This window comes from Triticum dicoccoides, chromosome 6A, assembly GCF_002162155.2.
Source record: "Triticum dicoccoides isolate Atlit2015 ecotype Zavitan chromosome 6A, WEW_v2.0, whole genome shotgun sequence".
NCBI classification, from domain to species: domain Eukaryota; kingdom Viridiplantae; phylum Streptophyta; class Magnoliopsida; order Poales; family Poaceae; genus Triticum; species Triticum dicoccoides.
In genome coordinates, this window is record NC_041390.1 from 135,846,048 (window position 1) to 135,866,339 (window position 20,292).

The window sequence follows — 20,292 nt, forward strand, 5'->3', positions numbered from 1 at the left end:
GCCACCCCGCCCCGTCCCGCCGCCTGTCGCCGCCAACCGCCGTCACCGGAGCCGCCGCGCCGCCGCCCGCTGGAGTTCGAGGTAGCCGCCGGTTTTTTTAAAAAACCGATCGGTTTTATTTCGTAAACCCTAGTTTTCGTTTTTTTACATCGGTTCGGTTTAGTTATTTAGCGGACGTTCGTCCATATGTTCATTTTTACGAACGGTTTTCACCGTTTAGCCACAGACAGCGAACGTTCGTCCGTTAGCCTGCTCGTCAGTTTTTCTTTTTCTCGGATTTTTCGCGATTATTTTCGATCGCGTTTTCTGATCCGATTTTCGTTCTAGTATAACTTTTCGCTCGTTTATCAGAATCAGGCGATTCAAGCGCTAGAGTTTCGTCTCGAAACCCTCTTTCCGTTTAACCAACTTAAACAAGTTTTTGCTACTGTAAAATTTGAATTTAGTCCAGATTAGTAATCAAAGCTTGTTTCTTTCGCCGTTTGAGTTTTGCTGCTTCGTTTGATTTGATTCTTTTTACAAACCAGAGTTCTTAAGTTGAACTTTCTGGTTAGATCTCTTATTTGAGTTTTAATCGTGCTTTTGCTTGATTGCTTATTGTATGTTTGTTTGTTTGCGATAGAGTACCCGGAGTGCGAAGCGTGCTACTACGAGTCTCTAGGTATCGCAGATCATCAGCAAGGCAAGTAACACTTTGATCATACCTCTTACTACCCAGTTTTATTGCATTAGATCAATCCTCAAACAATTGCATGGTTAGGATCTGATTTAAATTGTGGGATTGGGAAGTAGATGAGGTAGTACCTATTCACCTGTTTATTATCAAACCCTGGGAGTTACTTCTACGTTATGCTTATATTGCTATGCTATGCTCGTAGACGTGGATTGAGTTTGAGTGTATTCATGACAGATGTGAGATTGTTAACATAATGGTTAACTTAAGGTGGCAACTTTAATACACATCTGGGTGGATTGTGGCACCTGGGTATTCCAGTGATTGCCTGTATTTTTGGAAATCTCGGGATACCGTGTGATTCTCCTATGGACTGCCACCTAGGCTCAAAGGGATCATAAGATTATTCATACTGGAAACTTCCGTGTGCAGCCACATGCCATTATGGGCTCTGGCATAGTTGAGTAAGTTGTGGGAAACCTTTTCATGATGGGCTAGCAGATGTAGGGGATTGTAGGTGTACCGGCCTATCTATCGGTTAAGGGGACCTCTTCGGAAAGATTGTGTATCGGTCATCCATTTCTCAAACATTATGTAGTGCGAGAAATCCAACGGAGGAGATCGAGTCTTGTGGGGAAAAGTGTGCAAACCTCTGCAGAGTGTACAAACCAATCATGGTTAGTCGCGTCCCCGGTTATGGACATCTTGAGTATCTGGTTCTTGAATTATCATGTGGATCTCATCACTCTTAATATAATTTGATTGGGTTTAATGATGATGCTTAATTGGGATTGAGTTGGGTGAACCTTCTCAATGTTTAACAACCACCATGATAGTTAAATAAAATTTATTCCTTGCAGTAGGGAAAATTGGCTTTTCGCAAAACATATTAACCCTACAGCCTCCACCAGCCATATATGCATATAGTGATAGCATTATTATGTTCATTATCCTTTTGCTGTTACATTGCCAGCATATTCCATGTGCTGACCCATTTTCGGGCTGCAACGTATCATGTTGCAGACTTTTCAGACGACGAGTAAGGAGCCTTAGGTCATGGTCTTTCACTCAGTGATGTCGTTGGAGTTGATGGACTCACTTTATCTTTCAAGCCTTCCGTTGTTATCGTATTAGATGGCCTTAAGCCATATTTATTGTAATAAGTTCTCTTTTGAGACATTTGATGTAATAAGTGTGTGATTACTACTCTGTTATAAATCCTCTGAGTACTGTGTGTGTCAGCATTACCGATCCAGGGATGACACTTATGCACAGAGATCAGACTGTTTGAGGTCTGGTCGCTACAAAGATGATATATGAGCACACGCTGACTGTAGGACACGACCACTAAGCTAAAGCCCTAGATCACTACTCTCTTCTCATTTCTAACTCCTCTCCTTTTTTCTACTCTTTAGGATGACGGATGCAAGGATAAAGTTCATGCAACCGGATGAAGACACCCCTTTTGGACGCCACTTGAAGGAAGTTACTAGTTACCTGAACATTGGAATACCAAGCTTCACCGGGACCTACAATGCCACTTTACCAGAAGAGGAGCGCTGGATGATTCAAGTTCAAGTTCCAGTAAGGACATTCACGCCAGTCACCAAGCCCATAGAGTTTTCTTTTGATGCACCAACCTGGAGTCTAGGAAAGAGTATGTCATCTCACATCATCATGGGAAGCATTGCAGAAGTTTACCACAAGGATCTCAAGGATACTATCTACCAGATTTGTGGGCGACGAGACGAGCAATGGGAGATGATCAGCACCAGGAAGAATAGGTCAATTGCCGCTTTCATCCAAGAGTTAAACCAGCACATTCGTCGCCAGAAGAATCAGATGTGCGCAGGCATGATAGATCTGAAGAAGGCAATGACAAGGATTGCAGAGCTTGAAGAAGAACTCAAAGCTACACGCGAAGATTATGAGGAGGAAATCGTCGTATTAGTGGAGAAGAATGATGACCTGAAAAGGAAGCTAGGAGTATTCATGGGAGACCCCGCGCCAGGAGGAGAAGACGACGAACCCAAGGAGATTCGTTCTGAAGACTACATCATCATCGACGACACCGACTCGCACCTTGACGATAGTGATGATGACTATGTTGATGAAGCTGGAGCAGATATCATGGAGTCTTCGACCGTTCAATATTTCTAGTCGACCACCATATCAGTAGTAGTATTCCTCCATGTAAATAGTATAGTCCAAGCACTTTGTAACGATAGTTCTAGACCGATTGTTTATGCCCTTGCTTGATTGATTGAGTGATATGATTGTGTTTGTCTCATGTGCATATGGGTAGTGTTTTCTCACTAGATCACAAGGTATGCCCGTGGACCCCATTCACTGTAAGGCTAGTCATAGTGGGACTAACTTAGCTAATAACATAACGCACTCCAATTTTTTTACTTATGTGGCAAGTAGTTAATGAGAAGTAGTAACATAATATGTTACTGTAACATAGCGCTTCCCAATACAAAATGAGTCTACAAGCTAATAAATAAAGTTGTCTATGACACTACTATTATGTTACTTTGCACTATAAAGATAGTAACTTAGACTAGTGTCATATGCATGACACTAGTGTAAATTACTCCCCACTATGACCAGTCTAAGACAATGCAATGAAACAATGGAAATCTGCTTAAGACAAAGGAAAGGAAATCTGTGGGGTCATGCTTAGCTGGACGCCCATAAATTAGTCAAGCAGGTAGTTATCCCTCTAAATAATTACTGCTAGTAGGAATTTTTTGCCAACCATATTTTTTAATGGCAGAGATTGTTTTCAAAACAAACCATAATTTACCGTTTTACATGCACCCTGAATAGTTAGTGATCAACGTTGTCACAACATAGTCAGTGCCACCGCAGCCGAGGACAATCGGTCACACGCCATCACTCTTCAAATGTTATTTTCATTCCATAGCAATGCAGGGGTATTTGGCATAGTTAGGAAAAAGAAGAGGCCCTCTCCCCCTTCCGCAGAAAAAAATGGCATGAATAGTGAACTGTCTCGAAAACATTACTCGCAAAAAAAAACTGTCTCGAAAACAATGAAAAATAGCTGTGCTGCGTCGAGGTCCACGGTGTCCACGCGCGCGCGTGGCGTGTGGGGTGTGGCCGCGCCGCCCGTGTCCACCGTCGTGCGTGCCATGGCTATGGATCAGACCGGCTCGGCCATCAACATCCCCGACCGACTTTTCTCGAGGAATAAAATCCCAGGATATCCACCTTCCATTCCACGTGCTTATTTTTTCTTTTGATGAATTGATTCGATTGTAGGGGCGGAGCCCTGATAAAGAGGAGGAGAAGGGGGAGGAGGAGGAAGCGGGCCAGCTCTTTTCCCCCTGGTGGTGGAGCCAGGCGAGCTGCTGTTCCTGCCCTTGCTCTGAAAAGAAAGAACCCACGCTCAAGCGTCTGCTGGACACGTCAAAAAAAGAAAAAGGGAATCATCTGCCGGGGGAGCGAGCGGGGATCGGAGGGAGCCGGGAGCAGCTGGGATCGGGATCCTCTCTCTTCCTTGCATTGATGGCTTCCCTGGGCTTGCCCGGACCCTCCTCCTACCACGACCTCTGCTGCTACGGCGCAGGAATCGCAGGTCAGCGCCACCACCATTCCCTTTGCTCTGCTTCTTAGACCTCTGCCGTCGTGGAGAAGACGGCCAGATTTGGTTCGGCCAGTTCTTGACCGCCGTCTCGATCTTCTTCCAGGGAACATCTTTGCCTTCGTGCTCTTCATCTCCCCGCTGTAAGCCCCCGCCCCCCTTTCCATTTCAACCCGATTTCATTTCTTCTTAGCTCGACTCGAATTGCTGCTGCTGGTGATCTGATTGATCTCTGCTGATCTCAGGCCGACATTCAGGAGGATCGTCCGGAATGGGTCGACGGAGCAGTTCTCGGCCACGCCCTACATCTACTCACTCCTCAACTGCCTCGTCTGCATGTGGTACGCCCTCCCCTTCGTCTCCTACGGCGTCGTCCTGGTCGCCACCGTCAACACCATCGGCGCCGCCTTCCAGCTTGCATACACCGCCGTCTTCATCGCCTACGCCGACGCCAAGAAAAGAGTGGGTGCCCTACCCACCGCTTGTACTTTGCTGCCTTGCCTGCATCTCTAAGTTTGACTGGTGTGGTTTCTTGCTGCAGCTCAAGGTGTCCGTGCTGCTGGCAGGGGTGTTCTGCGTGTTCGGGCTGATTGTGTATGTCAGTATGGCGCTGTTTGATCACAAGCCTCGGCGAACATTCGTCGGCTATCTCAGCGTGGCGTCCCTCATATTCATGTTCGCATCCCCTCTGTCCATCATTGTGAGTCCTGAAATACTTCCTGCTTTATAACTAATAACTCAAACCTGTATTCCATAACCACATCTTCTGGTGTATAATTGGTCCTTCGTAGGTTTGATGGGGTTGGCGTTGTTGATCTCATCTGACCATGCTTGTTATTCAAAATGTATAGTCCTGTAAATGAACTTTCCTCTTGTGTTTGACAGAATTTGGTGATCAGGACCAAGAGCGTGGAGTACATGCCATTTTATTTGTCGCTATCGATGTCCCTGATGAGCATGTCGTTTTTTGCATACGGGGCGCTTCTGGATGACTTCTTCATATACGTAAGATATAGTTTTCTATTGCTGATCAGGGATTTTGCTTGGAGCGATGCCTAACATCACGTCTGTTTGGCCCTTCTTTCTTGTTGGTTTGCCAATTACAGGTTCCCAATGGCATCGGCACAATCCTAGGTGTCATACAGTTGCTGTTATATGCCTACTACAGTAGAAAAGGATCGAGAGACGAAGCCAGACGGCCATTACTAGTCACACATACATGAGCGTGCAAGAGAAACAAGGTTGAGTTTGAAAAGCTATTTACTGTTATATGCGGCTTTTCTATTTCTCGTTGAGTTTCCTGATCATGGTTGCGTCTCCATCACACGTTTAAAGCGCCATTTTAATGATCTGTGCAAACTTTGGTGTCTCGTTTCAATTGTGTGTCACATTCGTTAAACAAACATGGGGGGCCTATGGTGGATGGATAATAGCTCCAGCTCTGTTGCCATCTTCCATAATATCTGTTCCCTTTATCTGAAAGCAAGAACAACAATAGAGTAGTTGTCCGTACAGGTAAGCAAGACTTGTAATGTTTGCCAAGTTCACGAGTGAAGATCTCTACCAAGTTTCATTTTAATATAATCCAAGAGTAAGAGAACTTGCGAAGCAATATATGTTTATTGTACGAAATGGTGCCTTGCAACAAAAGGAGGCCGGCTCAAAGCTGATTTAGCCAAGGAAGGTTAAGAAGCGTAACTTCTTGTGCGAACAAATACATTTTAGCATGAATTATAACTTGGACCAAGTTACTTGGTGGTCAATGGTGGTGTCACTTTCTTGCAGCAAATTGCTGTTTGAGTTTTTTTTCTTCTTTTGCGCGGAAAATTGATGTTTGAGCATGGCTTGCACGTTTTGTGGTTTTTCTAGAAGGCTACAGACAGAACATGCACCGGTCAACAGATATACTGTATTTCAGACGCAATACTACTGCATGGTCTGAACTTTTTCCTCTCCCAAATTTCAGATGGATGATTCTTAGGGCATGTACAGTACAGCCATCGCTGTAAGCCTACAGCCTGCTGTTCAGGGTTGAGGTTCTCTGCATTATTTTGCTTATGTAAAAAGGTGGAGTAGTGCTAGTTTTAAGGTCCTCGAGTCATTTGTTTATATTGTTCTTTCCGGTGAGCCATTATTTGTATATTTGATGCTATGTACGGCGAGCATTAATGGATCACTAATGTGCAGACTTGATGGATGTATCATGTATGTGATCTGTACAAGTGTAGAATACCAGTGATACCAACTTCCACATGATCCCATGCTCCCATTTGAAAAAAATATTAATTTTAAATATTTTCCAGAAATTCTGGGAAAAAAATATGAATGTTCACAAGGAATGTGTCTGCAACCCCTAAAATTTCAGGCCCAAATTTGAAATGCACATTGCCAAACAAAAAAGACAAATCCTGACGTAAATAGTGTCAATTTTACTTTTCTTTTTGTGTCACTATTCATACTAGATTTGTCTTTTTTTGTTTCTCAATGTGTATCTCAAATTTGAATCTGATTTTTTTCAGGGGTTGTAGACACATATCTTATGAACTTCCACACAAATTTTTCGTATTTTTTGAAGGTATCATGGGAGCATTTAAGAATGGTATCACCTAATATTCTCACGAAGAGTACAATACAATAATAAAGAACTTTACGATTTTGAGTTGAAATATTGAACTGAACGAACTCTCAGGACAATTTTTTTTTGCATTTACTTAGTCGTATAGGAAAAAATGGACAATTGCTCCTATAAAGGATGCCCTCCACGCTGTTCGCTTCGCGCGCGCCTCCTGCCAATGTTTGACGTGTGGGCCCACTTTCCTGTGGTGGTTTTTGTCGCACCCATGTGCTTCGTTTCGTGCACTGCTCTGTGCGCGCTAGATGAAGCTGGATCGGTTTGTTAGCGTCATTTGCTCGCTGTAGGGTTGATTCGCACAGGCGAGCTGGCTGCGCGTGCGCGCTCGGCTACTATCCGGTCCAAAAGCCGGACGGTGGTGTCCATGGGTCACGACGGCAGGCCAGCTAGCAAGCCAGCCAACATTAAAAATTTGAAACAAAGAAAAATGAAAAAAGAAGAAAAAGAACAAAGAAACAAAAAAAAAAGTATCACTTGTGGCCACAGCCTACACTGAGGCAACGCATGAGGGGTGTGGAAAAAGAAATAACGGCCAAAACACCACGACGGGCCCTTCTCCGCGAGCGGCATGTACATGGACAACACCAAACGATAAAAAAAACCAAAGAATGCGGATCTTGATGTCTAAATCGCGCGGTTAGAAAGTTAAATGTGCGGTAACTATTTTACCTGCAGATGTGAAATAGCAAATCTGTTACATCTAAAAACAACGCAACAAAACGGGCTGCCAGCATGCCGCAATAATGGATCGATAAAAATAAAGCCAAACATGCCAACAAAAAGGATGTGTGACAAAACATAAATAGCGAGGTGAGAATGAGTGCTTGCATAAAAATTTACGAAAATTTAACCAAACGGCGACAAGCATAGATGAGACATTGTTTCTTTAAAAAATATGCATGAATTGATAAGGTGTTCACAATCTTAAAATATATTTCCAAATTTTACAAAAATATTAAAAATATCTTATTCAAAAATTTGAGAAAAAAGAAAATAATAGTGGACAAAATTAAAGAGAAAGAAAGAAATAAAAACAGACAAAAAGAAAATTTCAAAAGATAAAACAGATTAAAAATAGAGAAAAGAAAGAAAAACTAAAAAGAACAAAAAGCATTGCTAATAGTATTTAGAAACAAAAACACGTTAAAAATGTATAGAAAGACACAAAAACACTCAAAACAAAATTAAAAAGAAAAAATATAGGGGTCATAACTAAACCACATGAATTTATTTGTCTGATGCAATTTACTATCAAAACTGAGAGACACAAAAAATAGTCTACATGAAAACACCTGAAACCACGAATGTACCTCTGTTCTCACTGATTTGAATATATATGATTTTGTGTTAATCAAGAAATACTAGATGCGATAAAAAAGGAATAAAAAATTACATGGACAACACCACTGTCGTTGCATCCAGCCCATGCGATATCTTTGGGCATGTTTATATAGGCCAATCAGGTCCGCGGAAAATTGGTTGTTTGTTTACCCGTGTTTATTGTTTAGCCCACATCATATAAACATCAAAGCACCTCTCAGCCAGGCCTATTGAGAGCGCTTAAATCGGCAGTTTCCAGTGAGTCAGACTGAGATGAGGCACATCGCGCGTACATGATAGACCCTGTTGCACAAGAGGAGGTTGGACGGATACCAGCTATATACGTGCTATCTTCTTCTATCTTTAGTAAGCTCCTTTTTAATCTCCTTCTATCTTGATGTTATGATTTCATTCAGACAATCGGTTCGTAGTTCCGTCGAACTGTAAATGCTTAATTTCGTGTTGATGTTTGGAGCTATTTCCACTTATCTCTAAATGCCATGCCGAGTTATCTTCTTCCATCCTTCCCAAAGGAAGCATTTGCACAGCGGCCACATCAATAGGAAGAAAATTATTCTGTAAAACCTCTCTATCCAAATCTCCATTGTTCGGGTTGATTAAGTCCTCAACCATATTCACAGTCGAGTTCTAAAGACGTAAAAGGGGTTTAAAGCCCAAGTTCGAGGGGATCCAGGGGTCCTCCCAAACTCTAGTATTGCCTTGTGGAGATCATGTGCTGTAAAAAGAATCGTACCATTGGCATTGTAAGGCTTCATCCGCAGAGGTGTGGCACAACCACAGTTTGGTCTCGTGCAACTAGAGCAATGCCGAAACAATCGACGCAAGTCGAGGAGAAGTCGGGGCCGAAGATCAAGTTCCTTGTTGGAATATCATATACACAACACAACAAGCATTGCCGAACAAGTTCTTTTGTTCAGAAGTCCCAAAAAACTAAGTTAGAAATGCTGGATGCCGAACTGTCATTCAGCTCGCCATCACCGAGACTACGCGCATCAATCGAACACGGCCAACTGATCATACTCCGGGCCGGCGATAGCCTTCTCCATGACGACCCTCGGGGTGAACGTGCCGCCGCCATCGAGGAACAGCTTGAGCAAATTCTTGGAGAACCCGCTGACGAGCGCCACCCCCTTCTGTCCGGACATCACCGGCACGGCCTTGGAGTCCCTCAGGTTCCAGAACACTATCTCCGGCACGGCGGCGCCGTAGCCAGCTTCCGAGAACTTCCTCACGATCGCCTCGTAGTCTGTCTCCCACGGGTTCGCCGACGCCTGGTCGAACTCCATGTCGCTGAACACGAACACTCGCTGCACCATCTTCTCCGTCGGCAGGCCGGCGCCCACAGCCACCTCCAGGATCTTGTCGAACACTGCCTGGAAGTCGGTGTTCATACCCCAATCCATGTTCCGGACGAATTCAGTCTTTTCGGAGAGGGTGTCGCCCTTGATCATGTGGATGTTCGGCTGCTCGCTGAAGGTGATCACGCGGCCGCGCCACGGGTCGTCGGTGAGCTCGGACACGAGGAGGCCAAGCGCGATGCAGACGTCCATGGGCAGGCCGGACATGCTTCCGGACACGTCGCACACGGCCACGCAGCTGTTGAGCTTGCCGAGGGCGCGCATGTCGTCGACCATGCGCTGCCACTGCAGGTCGGCCAGTCCGCCGTCGTCCCCATCCTCGCCGAGGGACTCGATGATCTGGTGCGGGAGCAGCGCGCCCGCGGCGATCCGCTTCTTGCCGGACTTGACATCGGCGAGGTATGCGTTGAAGCGCTCGGCGTCGTGCTTGAGGAAGAGGTCCTTGTAGTTCTTCATGGCCACGGAGGCCACGCGCGTGTACACCACGGACTCCCAGGCGCGCGCCGAGATGAACACCTCGGGGAGCTTAAGCGCGGCGCGGAGCGGCACGATGGCCGCTCTGCGGAGGTGCTCGCGCGCGCGGTACGCGTAGTGCGCGTCCGGGAGGTCGTCGCCGAGCTCCGACGACGAGCCCCTGGGGAAGAGCCGCCGCGCGATGGCCTCGCAGAGGAGGGTGGAGCGGTCGTAGGACGAGTCCAGCGACGGGCACCACTTGGCCGCGAGCGAGAAATCCTTGACATTGCCGACAGACAGCTTGCGCATGTCCTCCGCAAGGAGCTCGGCGAACAGGTCGGCCGTGCGGTCGTGCAGGAACCGGTACGTGGAGTCGCGGCTGTACATCTCCAACGCCCTCGCCGCGGCCTCTGCCCTCTTGGCCCGGCGGGACACCGCGGCCGCGGCCGCCAGCTCCCGGTCACGCTCCAGGCTGGCCGCGGTGCGCTCCTCCGAAGATCCGACGGGCGGGGCGCGGTCCTCGCTACGCGGCTTGCGGCCGCTAGAGCCGCCGCTCCAGCGGCCTCTGCCCCGCCCGCGGCCAACGAAGCCGCCGCCCTCGGCCTCGAGGCGGGCCTTCTTGCCGGGGGTCCTGGTGGACTTGCCGCCGTGCACGATGCGGTGGAGCAGCTCGGGCAGGTCCTTGAGGTAGCCGAAGGCGGCGACGGAGGCGGCGTTGCGCGCGAGCGTGGCCGGGTGGCGGGCGTGGAGCCAGAGCGCGGCGGCGTAGAAGCCCTCGCGGTCGGACTTGCCGGACCCCCGCACGCCGCGGAGGTTGGCGACGAGGCGGAGCGCGGTGACCGGGTCGGCGGCCCAGGCGGCGGCGAGCAGCGAGGCGACGGAGGCGGCCGGCGTGCCGGGCACCACGTGGAAGAAGAAGTCGAGGCAGGGGTCCCCCGAGGACACGAACGTCGGCGAGGAGTTCTCCGTCAGCGCCTTCCCCGCCCCGCCCGTCTCCGTCGCCTTGTTGAAGCTGGCGTCCAGCAGGTCCACGAACGCGTCGCCCGTTGGTACCGCCGCGCCCGCTGCGGTGGCAGCCTCCGGCGGGCCGACCAGGGGAAAGCCGGCCATGGGAATCGGCGGAGTTTCTGAAGTGGTCACCCACTCGGTCCTTCTCTCTTCTGCGAGCTCGGGCTTGGGATTGGGTTTTAGGGCTTGGGGTCGGGCTCGTCGGGCGGGCTTGTGTGGAAATGGAGGATGGTGGCGGGTGGAGTTATATGCAGCGGGCGGCAGGTTCCGTGGCAGGCAAGGATGGGGTTAAGGTCGGTTTGATCGATGAACCGACTAGAACTTGCCTCTCGTGTTCCTCGTTGCGGAGTTTTGTTCTCACGGTAGTGGCCACGTCGCCGCGTGACTCATGGCCCGGCCCACTGTAGCCATCACTTCTTTTGGGACGAGTCGTTTGACCGTCGGCGCAGCATCAACTTCGGTTTACATGAGATTTCTGTTGTCTGCAGACTAGTAGTAACTACTACTTCCTCTGATCACCTTTATAAGACTTTGAAGATATTTCAAACAAGATGCAAAGTAGCTCATTTTCAGTTGTCTGAAACGACTTATAAAAGTGAACGAAGGAAGTAGTAATGAAGTACTCCAGACAAGTTCAGACGAGAATCAGTACATCCCCTTTTGTGTGAGCTCCACTCCGAGGTGCCTTTTTGAGAGCATCTCCAGCAACGGCTATAAAAACTCGGGTGCGCATGAGACATTTTCGCGCGTTTTAGCGGAGGAGAAAAACTCGGGCGCGTGAGAAATGACTGCGCGCGCGGGAAAAAGCGGGAGGTCGCGCGCTATATTTGGCGCACCGCTTCCGGCACGGCTATAAATTGTTGCGCCCGCCACACAGTCTCTCATCGCTTTCCACATTGTCACGCGCTCTCTCCCCGCTTCTTCTGCTTCCTCTGCCGCTTCCTCGTCCCGCCATCGACGCGCCACCACCGCGCCACCATGCCGCCGCGCCGCCGGGGATCTTCGGGCTACCGCGGCGTCCGCCAGCGCCCCCCGGCGCCTTCTACGCTGAGATTCGGTCCGGCGACGTCCGACTCAGTCTTGGCACGTTCGAGACCACGCACGGGGCTGCCTGCGCATACGACGCGACGGCGTGGCGCCTCCAGAGGCCTCGCGTGCAGATGAACTTCCACGACGTCTGGACGTGCGAGCAGGCGCAGGCCGTCGCCCCCCGCCTCGCCTTATAACAGACCAGGACCGTGCTGCCGCCTCCTCATCGCCGAGGAGGACGAGCGAGCCATGGCGGAGTGGCGCCAGCGCTACCCGCAGGACGTCGCCGACGAGAACACCTTCTGGGCTGAGAGGACGGCAAGGCGTCGTGCGGAGTGGGCGGACATGCATCGGCGGAAGGCACTCATGGAGGCGTAGTGCGATCTCGTTAATGCGGGTGGGGAGTCGTGGGGAGTCATTCTTTGAGTCATACGATCCTCGTTGGAAAGACACACTAGTAGAAAAATGACCTAATGTTCAGCTCATTAGTCTCGATTTGTAAATGAACCGGCACTAATGTGACCATTAATGCCGGTTCCAACGGCTAGGCGTGCGGCACTCATTAGTCCCGGTTTGTGCCACGAACTAGGACTAAAGAGGTGGTGGCTGGCCGGTGTCAGGCTGGGGCCCCACCAACACATTTAGTCCCGGTTCATGGCACGAACTGGGACTAGAGATGCACATTTATTCCCGGTTCGTATAACCAGCCGGGACTAAAGATCATCCTATATAAACCCTTCATCGAGCCCGACTTCTTTGTTCTTCCCCTTTCCTCTCCTCTTTGTTCTTCCCCTCTCCCTCGAGCTCATCCCTCATTTTGCCCAAATTTTGTCAAGATTTGAAGGCCCTCCATCCATCCAAGTGATCACAAAGGTTAGCAACTTTGTCATTTCATCTCTCATTGTTAGATTAGCTCTTGCAATGCTCTATAAGTATAGTGATTTGTGGGTTTTAGTTTGGGAGGAATTATATGTGATAGTTTATTTGATATATATGCAATCTGAGCTCAAAATAACTCTTACTTTGCATATGTTGGTATGGTTTACTTAGTGCCTTCCCATCTCTGTCCTAACCACCGTCGATCGCCCGCACCGTCCCGTCAACGGCACCACCTTGTGGTGAACCTCTTGTTCTTATCCTTTTTATATATAAAAACCATGTTTGTGTGATAGATATATAGTTACTTGTATAATTTTTTACCCGTACGTTGTTTGTTATACATAGTGCCACGGTTTTGATATCCGTCCCTGTCAGCCCTCCTCCGGTTTATGATTCGGATGTGGTATATTCTCTTTTATAACTATTTGTTGCATTTCGTGTTTATGAAAAATTACGCCAATCAAGTTGACATAGATATTTTTATCTAGGAGGTATGTGAACCGGAAATTCCAACTGGCCCTATTGTTGAGAGGTTAAATTTAGTTAAAATAAAATGAGTATTTGAAAGAAAAATTGAAAAGAATTGAGGAGGAGAAGATGGAATTGGAGTTGCATGTTGCCGATGTCATCGATGATCACAAGATCAAGCTGGAGAAAATGCGCTTGAAGATTAGAAAATATGACATTGATAGTGAGGCTTGGTATCATTATGCTGTTGGATCAATTGTTACCTTAGTTGCGATCTTGATCACATTGGTTGTTGCATTTAAATGCTTTAGCTAGAGAGTTTGTATGTTGTTTTATGAGAATAAGTGTGTATGAACTTTATGTATGAACTTGTATTAATTTGGTCTTTTCGGTGTTGTGTAATGAAGATGAGCCGGCAATGGATGTACGATGACCGATGCTCTCCCCAGTTCGTTAATGGCACGTGGACTTTTTTGCTTGCAGCTGAGGCAAACAAGCGGGCAGATGGTTTTATGTGTTGTACATGTGCTGGCTATAAGATGATCACAATTACTCTAACTCAAGAACCATTCACTAGCACCTGTTTGAGTCCGGTTTCATGCCCCACTATAATGTTTGGACCAAGCACTGAGAAAGAGGGGTTATGATGGAAGACAATGAAGAAGAAGAGGATGACGACAACTATCCTGGCCATGGTTTCCCTGAATACGATGGTACAACAATGGGGGAAGAAGCTGAGCTGGCAATGCGGGAAGAAGCTAAAGAAGAAGCATCAGATGAGCCCGCTGATGATCTAGGTTGGGCCATTGGCGATGCAAAGAGAAACCGAGTAAGTGAAAAGGAGAGGCTGAAGTTGCAGCGCATGTTAGAGGATCACAAGAAATCGTTGTACCTAAATTGCAAAGCTGACAAGAAAAAGTTGGGCACCACACTGGAATTGCTGGAATGGAAGGCAGAGAATGGTATATCTGACAAGGGACTTGGAAAGTAACTGATAATGTTAAAGAAGATGCTTCCAAAGGACAACGAATTGCCCGAGAGTACGTACGAAGAAGAGAATGTTGCCTGACCTCTAGGATTAGAGGTGCAGAAGATACATGCATGCCCAAACGACTCCATCCTCTACCGCGGTGACTACGAGGATTTGAACGCATGCCCGGTATGCGGTGTATTGTGCTATAAGATCAGCCGTGATGACCCTGGTGATGTGGAGGGCGAGCGCCCCAGGAAGAAGATTCCTGCCAAGGTGATGTGGTATGTGATATGTCTTCAATGTATCTATAATTTTTGATTGTTCCATGCTATTACATTATCAACCTTGGATGTTTTATATGCATTTATATGCTATTTTATATGATTTTTGGGACTAACCTATTAACCTAGAGCCCAGTGCCAGTGCCAGTTTCTGTTTTTTCCTTGTTTTAGGGTTTCAAAGAAAAGGAATATCAAACGGAGTCCAAACGGAATGAAACCTTCGGAAAAGTTATTTTTGGAAAGAAAGCAATACAGGAGACTTGGAGTGCACGTCAGGGGATCAACGAGGAAGCCACGAGGCAGGGGGGCGCGCCCACCCCCCTGGGCGCGCCCTCCACCCTTGTGGGCCCCTCGAGGCTCCCCTGGTGTATTTCTTCCGCATATATATATCCATATACCCTAAAACTCTCGGGGAGCACAATAGATCGGGAGTTCCGCCGCCAGAAGGCTCCGTAGCCACCGAAAGCCAATCTAGACCTGTTCCGGCACCCTACCGGAGGGGGCAATCCCTCTCCGGTGGCCATCTTCATCATCCCGGTGCTCTCCATGATGAGGAGGGAGTAGTTCTCCCTCGGGGCTGAGGGTATGTACCAGTAGCTATGTGTTTGATCTCTCTCTCTCTCTCTCTCTCTCTCTCTCTCTCTCTCTCTCTCTCTCTCGTGTTCTTGAGGTGATACGATCTTGATGTATCGCGAGCTTTGCTATTATATTTGGATCATATGATGTTTTCTCCCCCCTCTACTCTCTTGTAATGGATTGAGTTTTCCCTTTGAAGTTATCTTATCGGATAGAGTCTTTAAAGATTTGAGAACACTTGATGTATGTCTTGCCGTGCGTATCTGTGGTGACAATGGGATATCACATGATTCACTTGATGTATGTTTTGGTGATCAACTTGCGGGTTCCGCCCATGAACCTATGCATAGGGGTTGGCACACGTTTTCGTCATGATTCTATGGTAGAAACTTTGGGGCACTCTTTGAGGTTCTATGTGTTGGTTGAATAGATGAATCTGAGATTGTGTGATGCATATCATATAATCATACCCACGGATACTTGAGGTGACATTGGAGTATCTAGGTGACATTAGGGTTTTGGTTGATTTGTGTCTTAAGGTGTTATTCTAGTACGAACTCTAGGGCTGTTTGTGACACTTATAGGAATAGCCCAATGGATTGATTGGAAAAGAATAACTTTGAGGTGGTTTCGTACCCTACCATAATCTCTTCGTTTGTTCTCCGCTATTAGTGACTTTGGAGTGACTCTTTGTTGCATGTTGAGGGATAGTTATGTGATCCAATTATGTTATTATTGTTGAGAGAACTTGCACTAGTGAAAGTATGAACCCTAGGCCTTGTTTCCTAGCATTGCAATACCGTTTATGCTCACTTTTATCATTTGCTACCTTTCTGTTTTTATATTTTCAGATTACAAAAACCTATATCTACTATCCATATACCACTTGTATCACCATCTCTTCGCCGAACTAGTGCACCTATACAATTTACCATTGTATTGGGTGTGTTGGGTACACAAGAGACTCTTTGTTATTTGGTTGCAGGGTTGCTTGAGAGAGACCATCTTCATCCTATGCCTCCTACGGATTGATAAATCTTAGGTCATCCACTTGAGGGAAATTTGCTGCCGTCCTACAAACCTCTGCACTTGGAGGCCCAACAACGTCTACAAGAAGAAGGTTGTGTAGTAGACATCAAGCTCTTTTCTGGCGCCGTTGCCGGGGAGGTTAGCACTTGAAGGTATATCTTTAGATCTTGCAATCGAATCTTTTTATTTCTTGTTTTATCACTAGTTTAGTTTATAAAAGAAAACTATAAAAAATATGGAATTGAGTTTGCCTCATACGCTTCATCTTTTTAATATCTTTCGTGAGTATGATGGAAAGGAAAATTGTGCCAAAGTGTTAGAAGAAGAATTCATTAAAATGTTTGGCACTAAATATTTGAATGATGAGCATGATTGCAATGTTGTTAGCATGAATTCCTTGAATATCCATGATGCTAATGATATGCAAAGCCACAAGCTTGGGGAAGCTATGTTTGATGAAGATGATATTTTTTGTCCCCAAAGTTTTGATGAGCAAATTTATTATGATGAAAGCATGCCTTTTATTTATGATGATTATATTTATGAAAGTGGATTTTGAGAGGTCATGACTTTATTTTGTGATGAATCCACTATTCCAGAAGAGGTTCCAATTGATTATGAGAACAAAGTTGCTATCTATGATGATTATTGTGATGACTTGTATGCTATAAAGAATAATGATATCCATGAAACTTGTCATCATGATTTTAGTTTTCAATTGGATTATGCCTCACATGATAATTATTTTGTTGAGTTTGCTCCCACTATTATTCATGAGAAGAATTTTGCTTGTGTGGAGAGTAATAAAATTTCTATGCTTGTAGATCATGAAAAGAATGCTTTAGGTGCTGGTTATATTGTTGAATTCATTCATTATGCTACTGAAAATTATTATGAGGGAGGAATATATGCTTGTAGGAATTGCAATAATATCAAGTTTCCTCTCTATGTGCTTAAAATTTTGAAGTTATGCTTGTTTTACCTTCCTATGCAAGTTGATTCTTATTCCCATAAGTTGTTTGCTCAAAAAATCCCTATGCATAGGAAGATGGTTAGACTTAAATGTGATAGTCATATTCATCATGATGCTCTCTTTATGTTTCAATTCTTATCTTTTATGTGAGCATCATTAAAATCATCATGCCTAGCTAGGGGCGTTAAACGATAGCGCTTGTTGGGAGGCAACCCAACTTTATTTTTGTTCCTTGCTTTTGTTCCTATTTAGTAATAAATTAATCATCTAGCCTCTGTTTAGATGTGGTTTTATGTGTTTAATTAGTGTTTGTGCCAAGTAGAACCTTTGGGAAGACTTGGGGAAAGTCTTTGCGATCATGCTGTAAAAAACAGAAACTTCAGCGCTCACGAGAATTGCTGCCAGTTTTTATTGGAGAGTGCTATTTAGTCAATTCTTTTTGAAGAAGATTAATAGATAAATTCCTCACGTCCAGAAATTTATCTAAGAATTTTATGGGTTCCAGAAGTTTGCGTTAGTTACAGATTACTACAGACTGTTCTGTTTATGACAGATTCTGTTTTTCGTGTGTTGTTTGCTTATTTTGACGAATCTATGGCTAGTAAAATAGTTTATAAACCATAGAGAAGTTGGAATACAGTAGTTTTAACACCAATATAAATAAAGAATGAGTTCATTACAGTACCTTGAAGTGGTGTTTTGTTTTCTTTCGCTAACGGAGCTTATGAGTTTTCTGTTAAGTTTTGTGTTGTGAAGTTTTCAAGTTTTGGGTAAAGATTCGATGGATTATGGAATAAGGAGTGGAAAGAGCCTAAGCTTGGGAATGCCCAAGGCACCCCAAGGAAATATTCAAGGACAACCAAGAGCCTAAGCTTGGGGATGCCCCGGAAGGCATCCCCTCTTTCGTCTTCGTTCATCGGTAACTTTACTTGGAGCTATATTTTTATTTACCACATGATATGTGTTTTGTTTGGAGCGTCATTTTATTTTCTTTTGTTTTGCTTGATGTTTGAATAAATACCAAGATCTGAAATTATTAAATGTTAGAGATTCTTCATATAGTTGCATAATTATTCGACTACTCATTGATCTTCACTTATATCTTTCAGAGTAGTTTGTTGTTGCTCGAGTGCTTCACTTATATCTTTTTAGAGCACAGTGGTGGTTTTATTTTATAGAAATAGATGAACTCCCATTCTTCACTTATATTATTTTGAGAGTCTTTAGAACAGCATGTTAATTTGCTTTGGTTATGAAATTAGTCGTAATATGATGGGCATCCAAGGGGGTTATAATAAAAACTTCCATATAAGTGCATTGAATACTAAGAGAAGTTTGATACTTGATGATTGTTTTGATATATGGAGATAGTGATATCAAAGTTGTGCTAGTTGGGTAGTTGTGAATTTGAGGAATACTTGTGTTGAAGTTTGCAAGTCTCGTAGCATGCACATATGGTAAACGTTGTGTAACAAATTTGAAACACGAGGTGTTATTTGATTGTCTTCCTTATGAGTGGCGGTCAGGGACGAGCGATGGTCTTTTCCTACCAATCTATCCCCCTAGGAGCATGCGTGTAATGCTTGGTTTTTGATGACTTGTAGATTTTTGCAATAAGTATGTGAGTTCTTTATGACTAATGTTGAGTCCATGGATTATACGCACTCTTACCCTTCCATCATTGCTAGCCTCTTCGGTGCCGTGCATTGCCCTTTCTCACATTGAGAGTTGGTGCAAAATTTGTCGGTGCATCCAAACCCCGTGATATGATACGCTCTGTCACACATAAACCTCCTTATATCTTCCTCAAAACAGCCACCATACCTACATATTATGGCATTTCCATAGCCATTCTGAGATATATTGCCATGCAACTTTCCACCGTTCCGTTTATTATGACATGCATCATCATTGTCATATTGCTTTGCATGATCATTTAGTTGACATCGTATTTGTGGCAAAGCCACCATTCATAATTTTTCATACATGTCGCTCTTGATTCATCGCAATCCCGGTACACCGCCGGAGGCATTCATATAGAGTCATATCTTGTTCTAGTATCGAGTTGTAATCTTTGAGTTGTAAATAAATAGAAGTGTGATGATCATCATTAATAGAGCATTGTCCCTGAAAAAAAGAGAAAGGCCAAATAAAAAAAGGGAAGGCCCAAAAAAAGGAAAAAAATAAAATAAAGGCCAAAAAAGGAAAGGCCAAATAAAAAAATATAAAAAATAAAAGGGACAATGCTACTATCCTTTTTCCACTCTTGTGCTTCAAAGTATCACCATGATATTTATGATAGAGAGTCTCTTGTTTTGTCACTTTCATATACTAGTGGGAATTTTTCATTATAGAACTTGGCTTGTATATTCCAACAATGGGCCTCCTCAAGTGCCCTAGGTCTTCGCGAGCAAGCAAGTTGGATGCACACCCACTTAGTTCTTTTGTTGAGCTTTCATACATTTATAGCTCTAGTGCATCCGTTGCATGGCAATCCCTACTCCTTGCATTGACATCAATTGATGGACATATCCCTAGCCCATTAATTAGCCGCGTCGATGTGAGACTTTCTCCTTTTTGTCTTCTCCACATAACCCCCTCATTATATTCTATTCCACCCATAGTGCTATATCCATGGCTCACGCTCATGTATTGCGTGAAAGTTGAAAAAAGTTTGAGATTACTAAAGTGTGAAACAATTGCTTGGCTTGTCATCGGGGTTGTGCATGATGAGAGCATTCTTGTGTGACGAAAATGGAGCATGACCAAACTATATGATTTTGTAGGGATGAACTTCCTTTGGCCATGTTATTTTGAGAAGACATGATTGCTTAGTTAGTATGCTTGAAGTATTAATATTTTTATGTCAATATTAAACTTTTGTCTTGAATCTTATGGATCTGAATATTCTTGCCACAATAAAGAGAACTACATGGATAAATATGTTAGGTAGCATTCCACATCAAAAATTCTGTTTTATCATTTACCTACTCGAGGACGAGCAAGAACTAA

At 45.1% G+C, this 20,292-nt stretch overlaps 2 protein-coding genes across 2 annotated transcripts; one reads left to right on the forward strand and one right to left on the reverse strand.

Moving 5' to 3' along the window:
* Positions 1-3,986: 3,986 nt before the first annotated feature.
* On the forward strand, positions 3,987-6,536 carry LOC119316272 (bidirectional sugar transporter SWEET2a-like). The gene is made up of 7 exons (XM_037590578.1): positions 3,987-4,274; positions 4,387-4,423; positions 4,526-4,742; positions 4,822-4,980; positions 5,166-5,285; positions 5,387-5,521; positions 6,247-6,536. The coding sequence occupies exons 1-6, from the start codon at positions 4,205-4,207 to the stop codon at positions 5,501-5,503; spliced, it is 720 nt and encodes a 239-aa protein (XP_037446475.1). The 5' UTR covers positions 3,987-4,204; the 3' UTR covers positions 5,504-5,521; positions 6,247-6,536.
* A 2,556-nt stretch (positions 6,537-9,092) lies between these two features.
* Positions 9,093-11,319, reverse strand: LOC119316273. The gene has a single exon (XM_037590579.1). The coding sequence runs from the start codon at positions 11,172-11,174 to the stop codon at positions 9,246-9,248; it is 1,929 nt and encodes a 642-aa protein (XP_037446476.1). The 5' UTR covers positions 11,175-11,319; the 3' UTR covers positions 9,093-9,245.
* Between the last annotated feature and the right edge of the window lie 8,973 nt (positions 11,320-20,292).

Bases quoted from the DNA above. Each gene is read 5' to 3' on its own strand.
- LOC119316272 (XM_037590578.1), top strand. From the start codon at position 4,205: ATGGCTTCCCTGGGCTTGCCCGGACCCTCCTCCTACCACGACCTCTGC. The intron at 4,743-4,821 runs GTGGGTGCCCTA...TTCTTGCTGCAG, and splicing joins ACGCCGACGCCAAGAAAAGA to CTCAAGGTGTCCGTGCTGCT. The intron at 5,286-5,386 runs GTAAGATATAGT...TGCCAATTACAG, and splicing joins TGGATGACTTCTTCATATAC to GTTCCCAATGGCATCGGCAC.
- LOC119316273 (XM_037590579.1), bottom strand. From the start codon at position 11,174: ATGGCCGGCTTTCCCCTGGTCGGCCCGCCGGAGGCTGCCACCGCAGCG.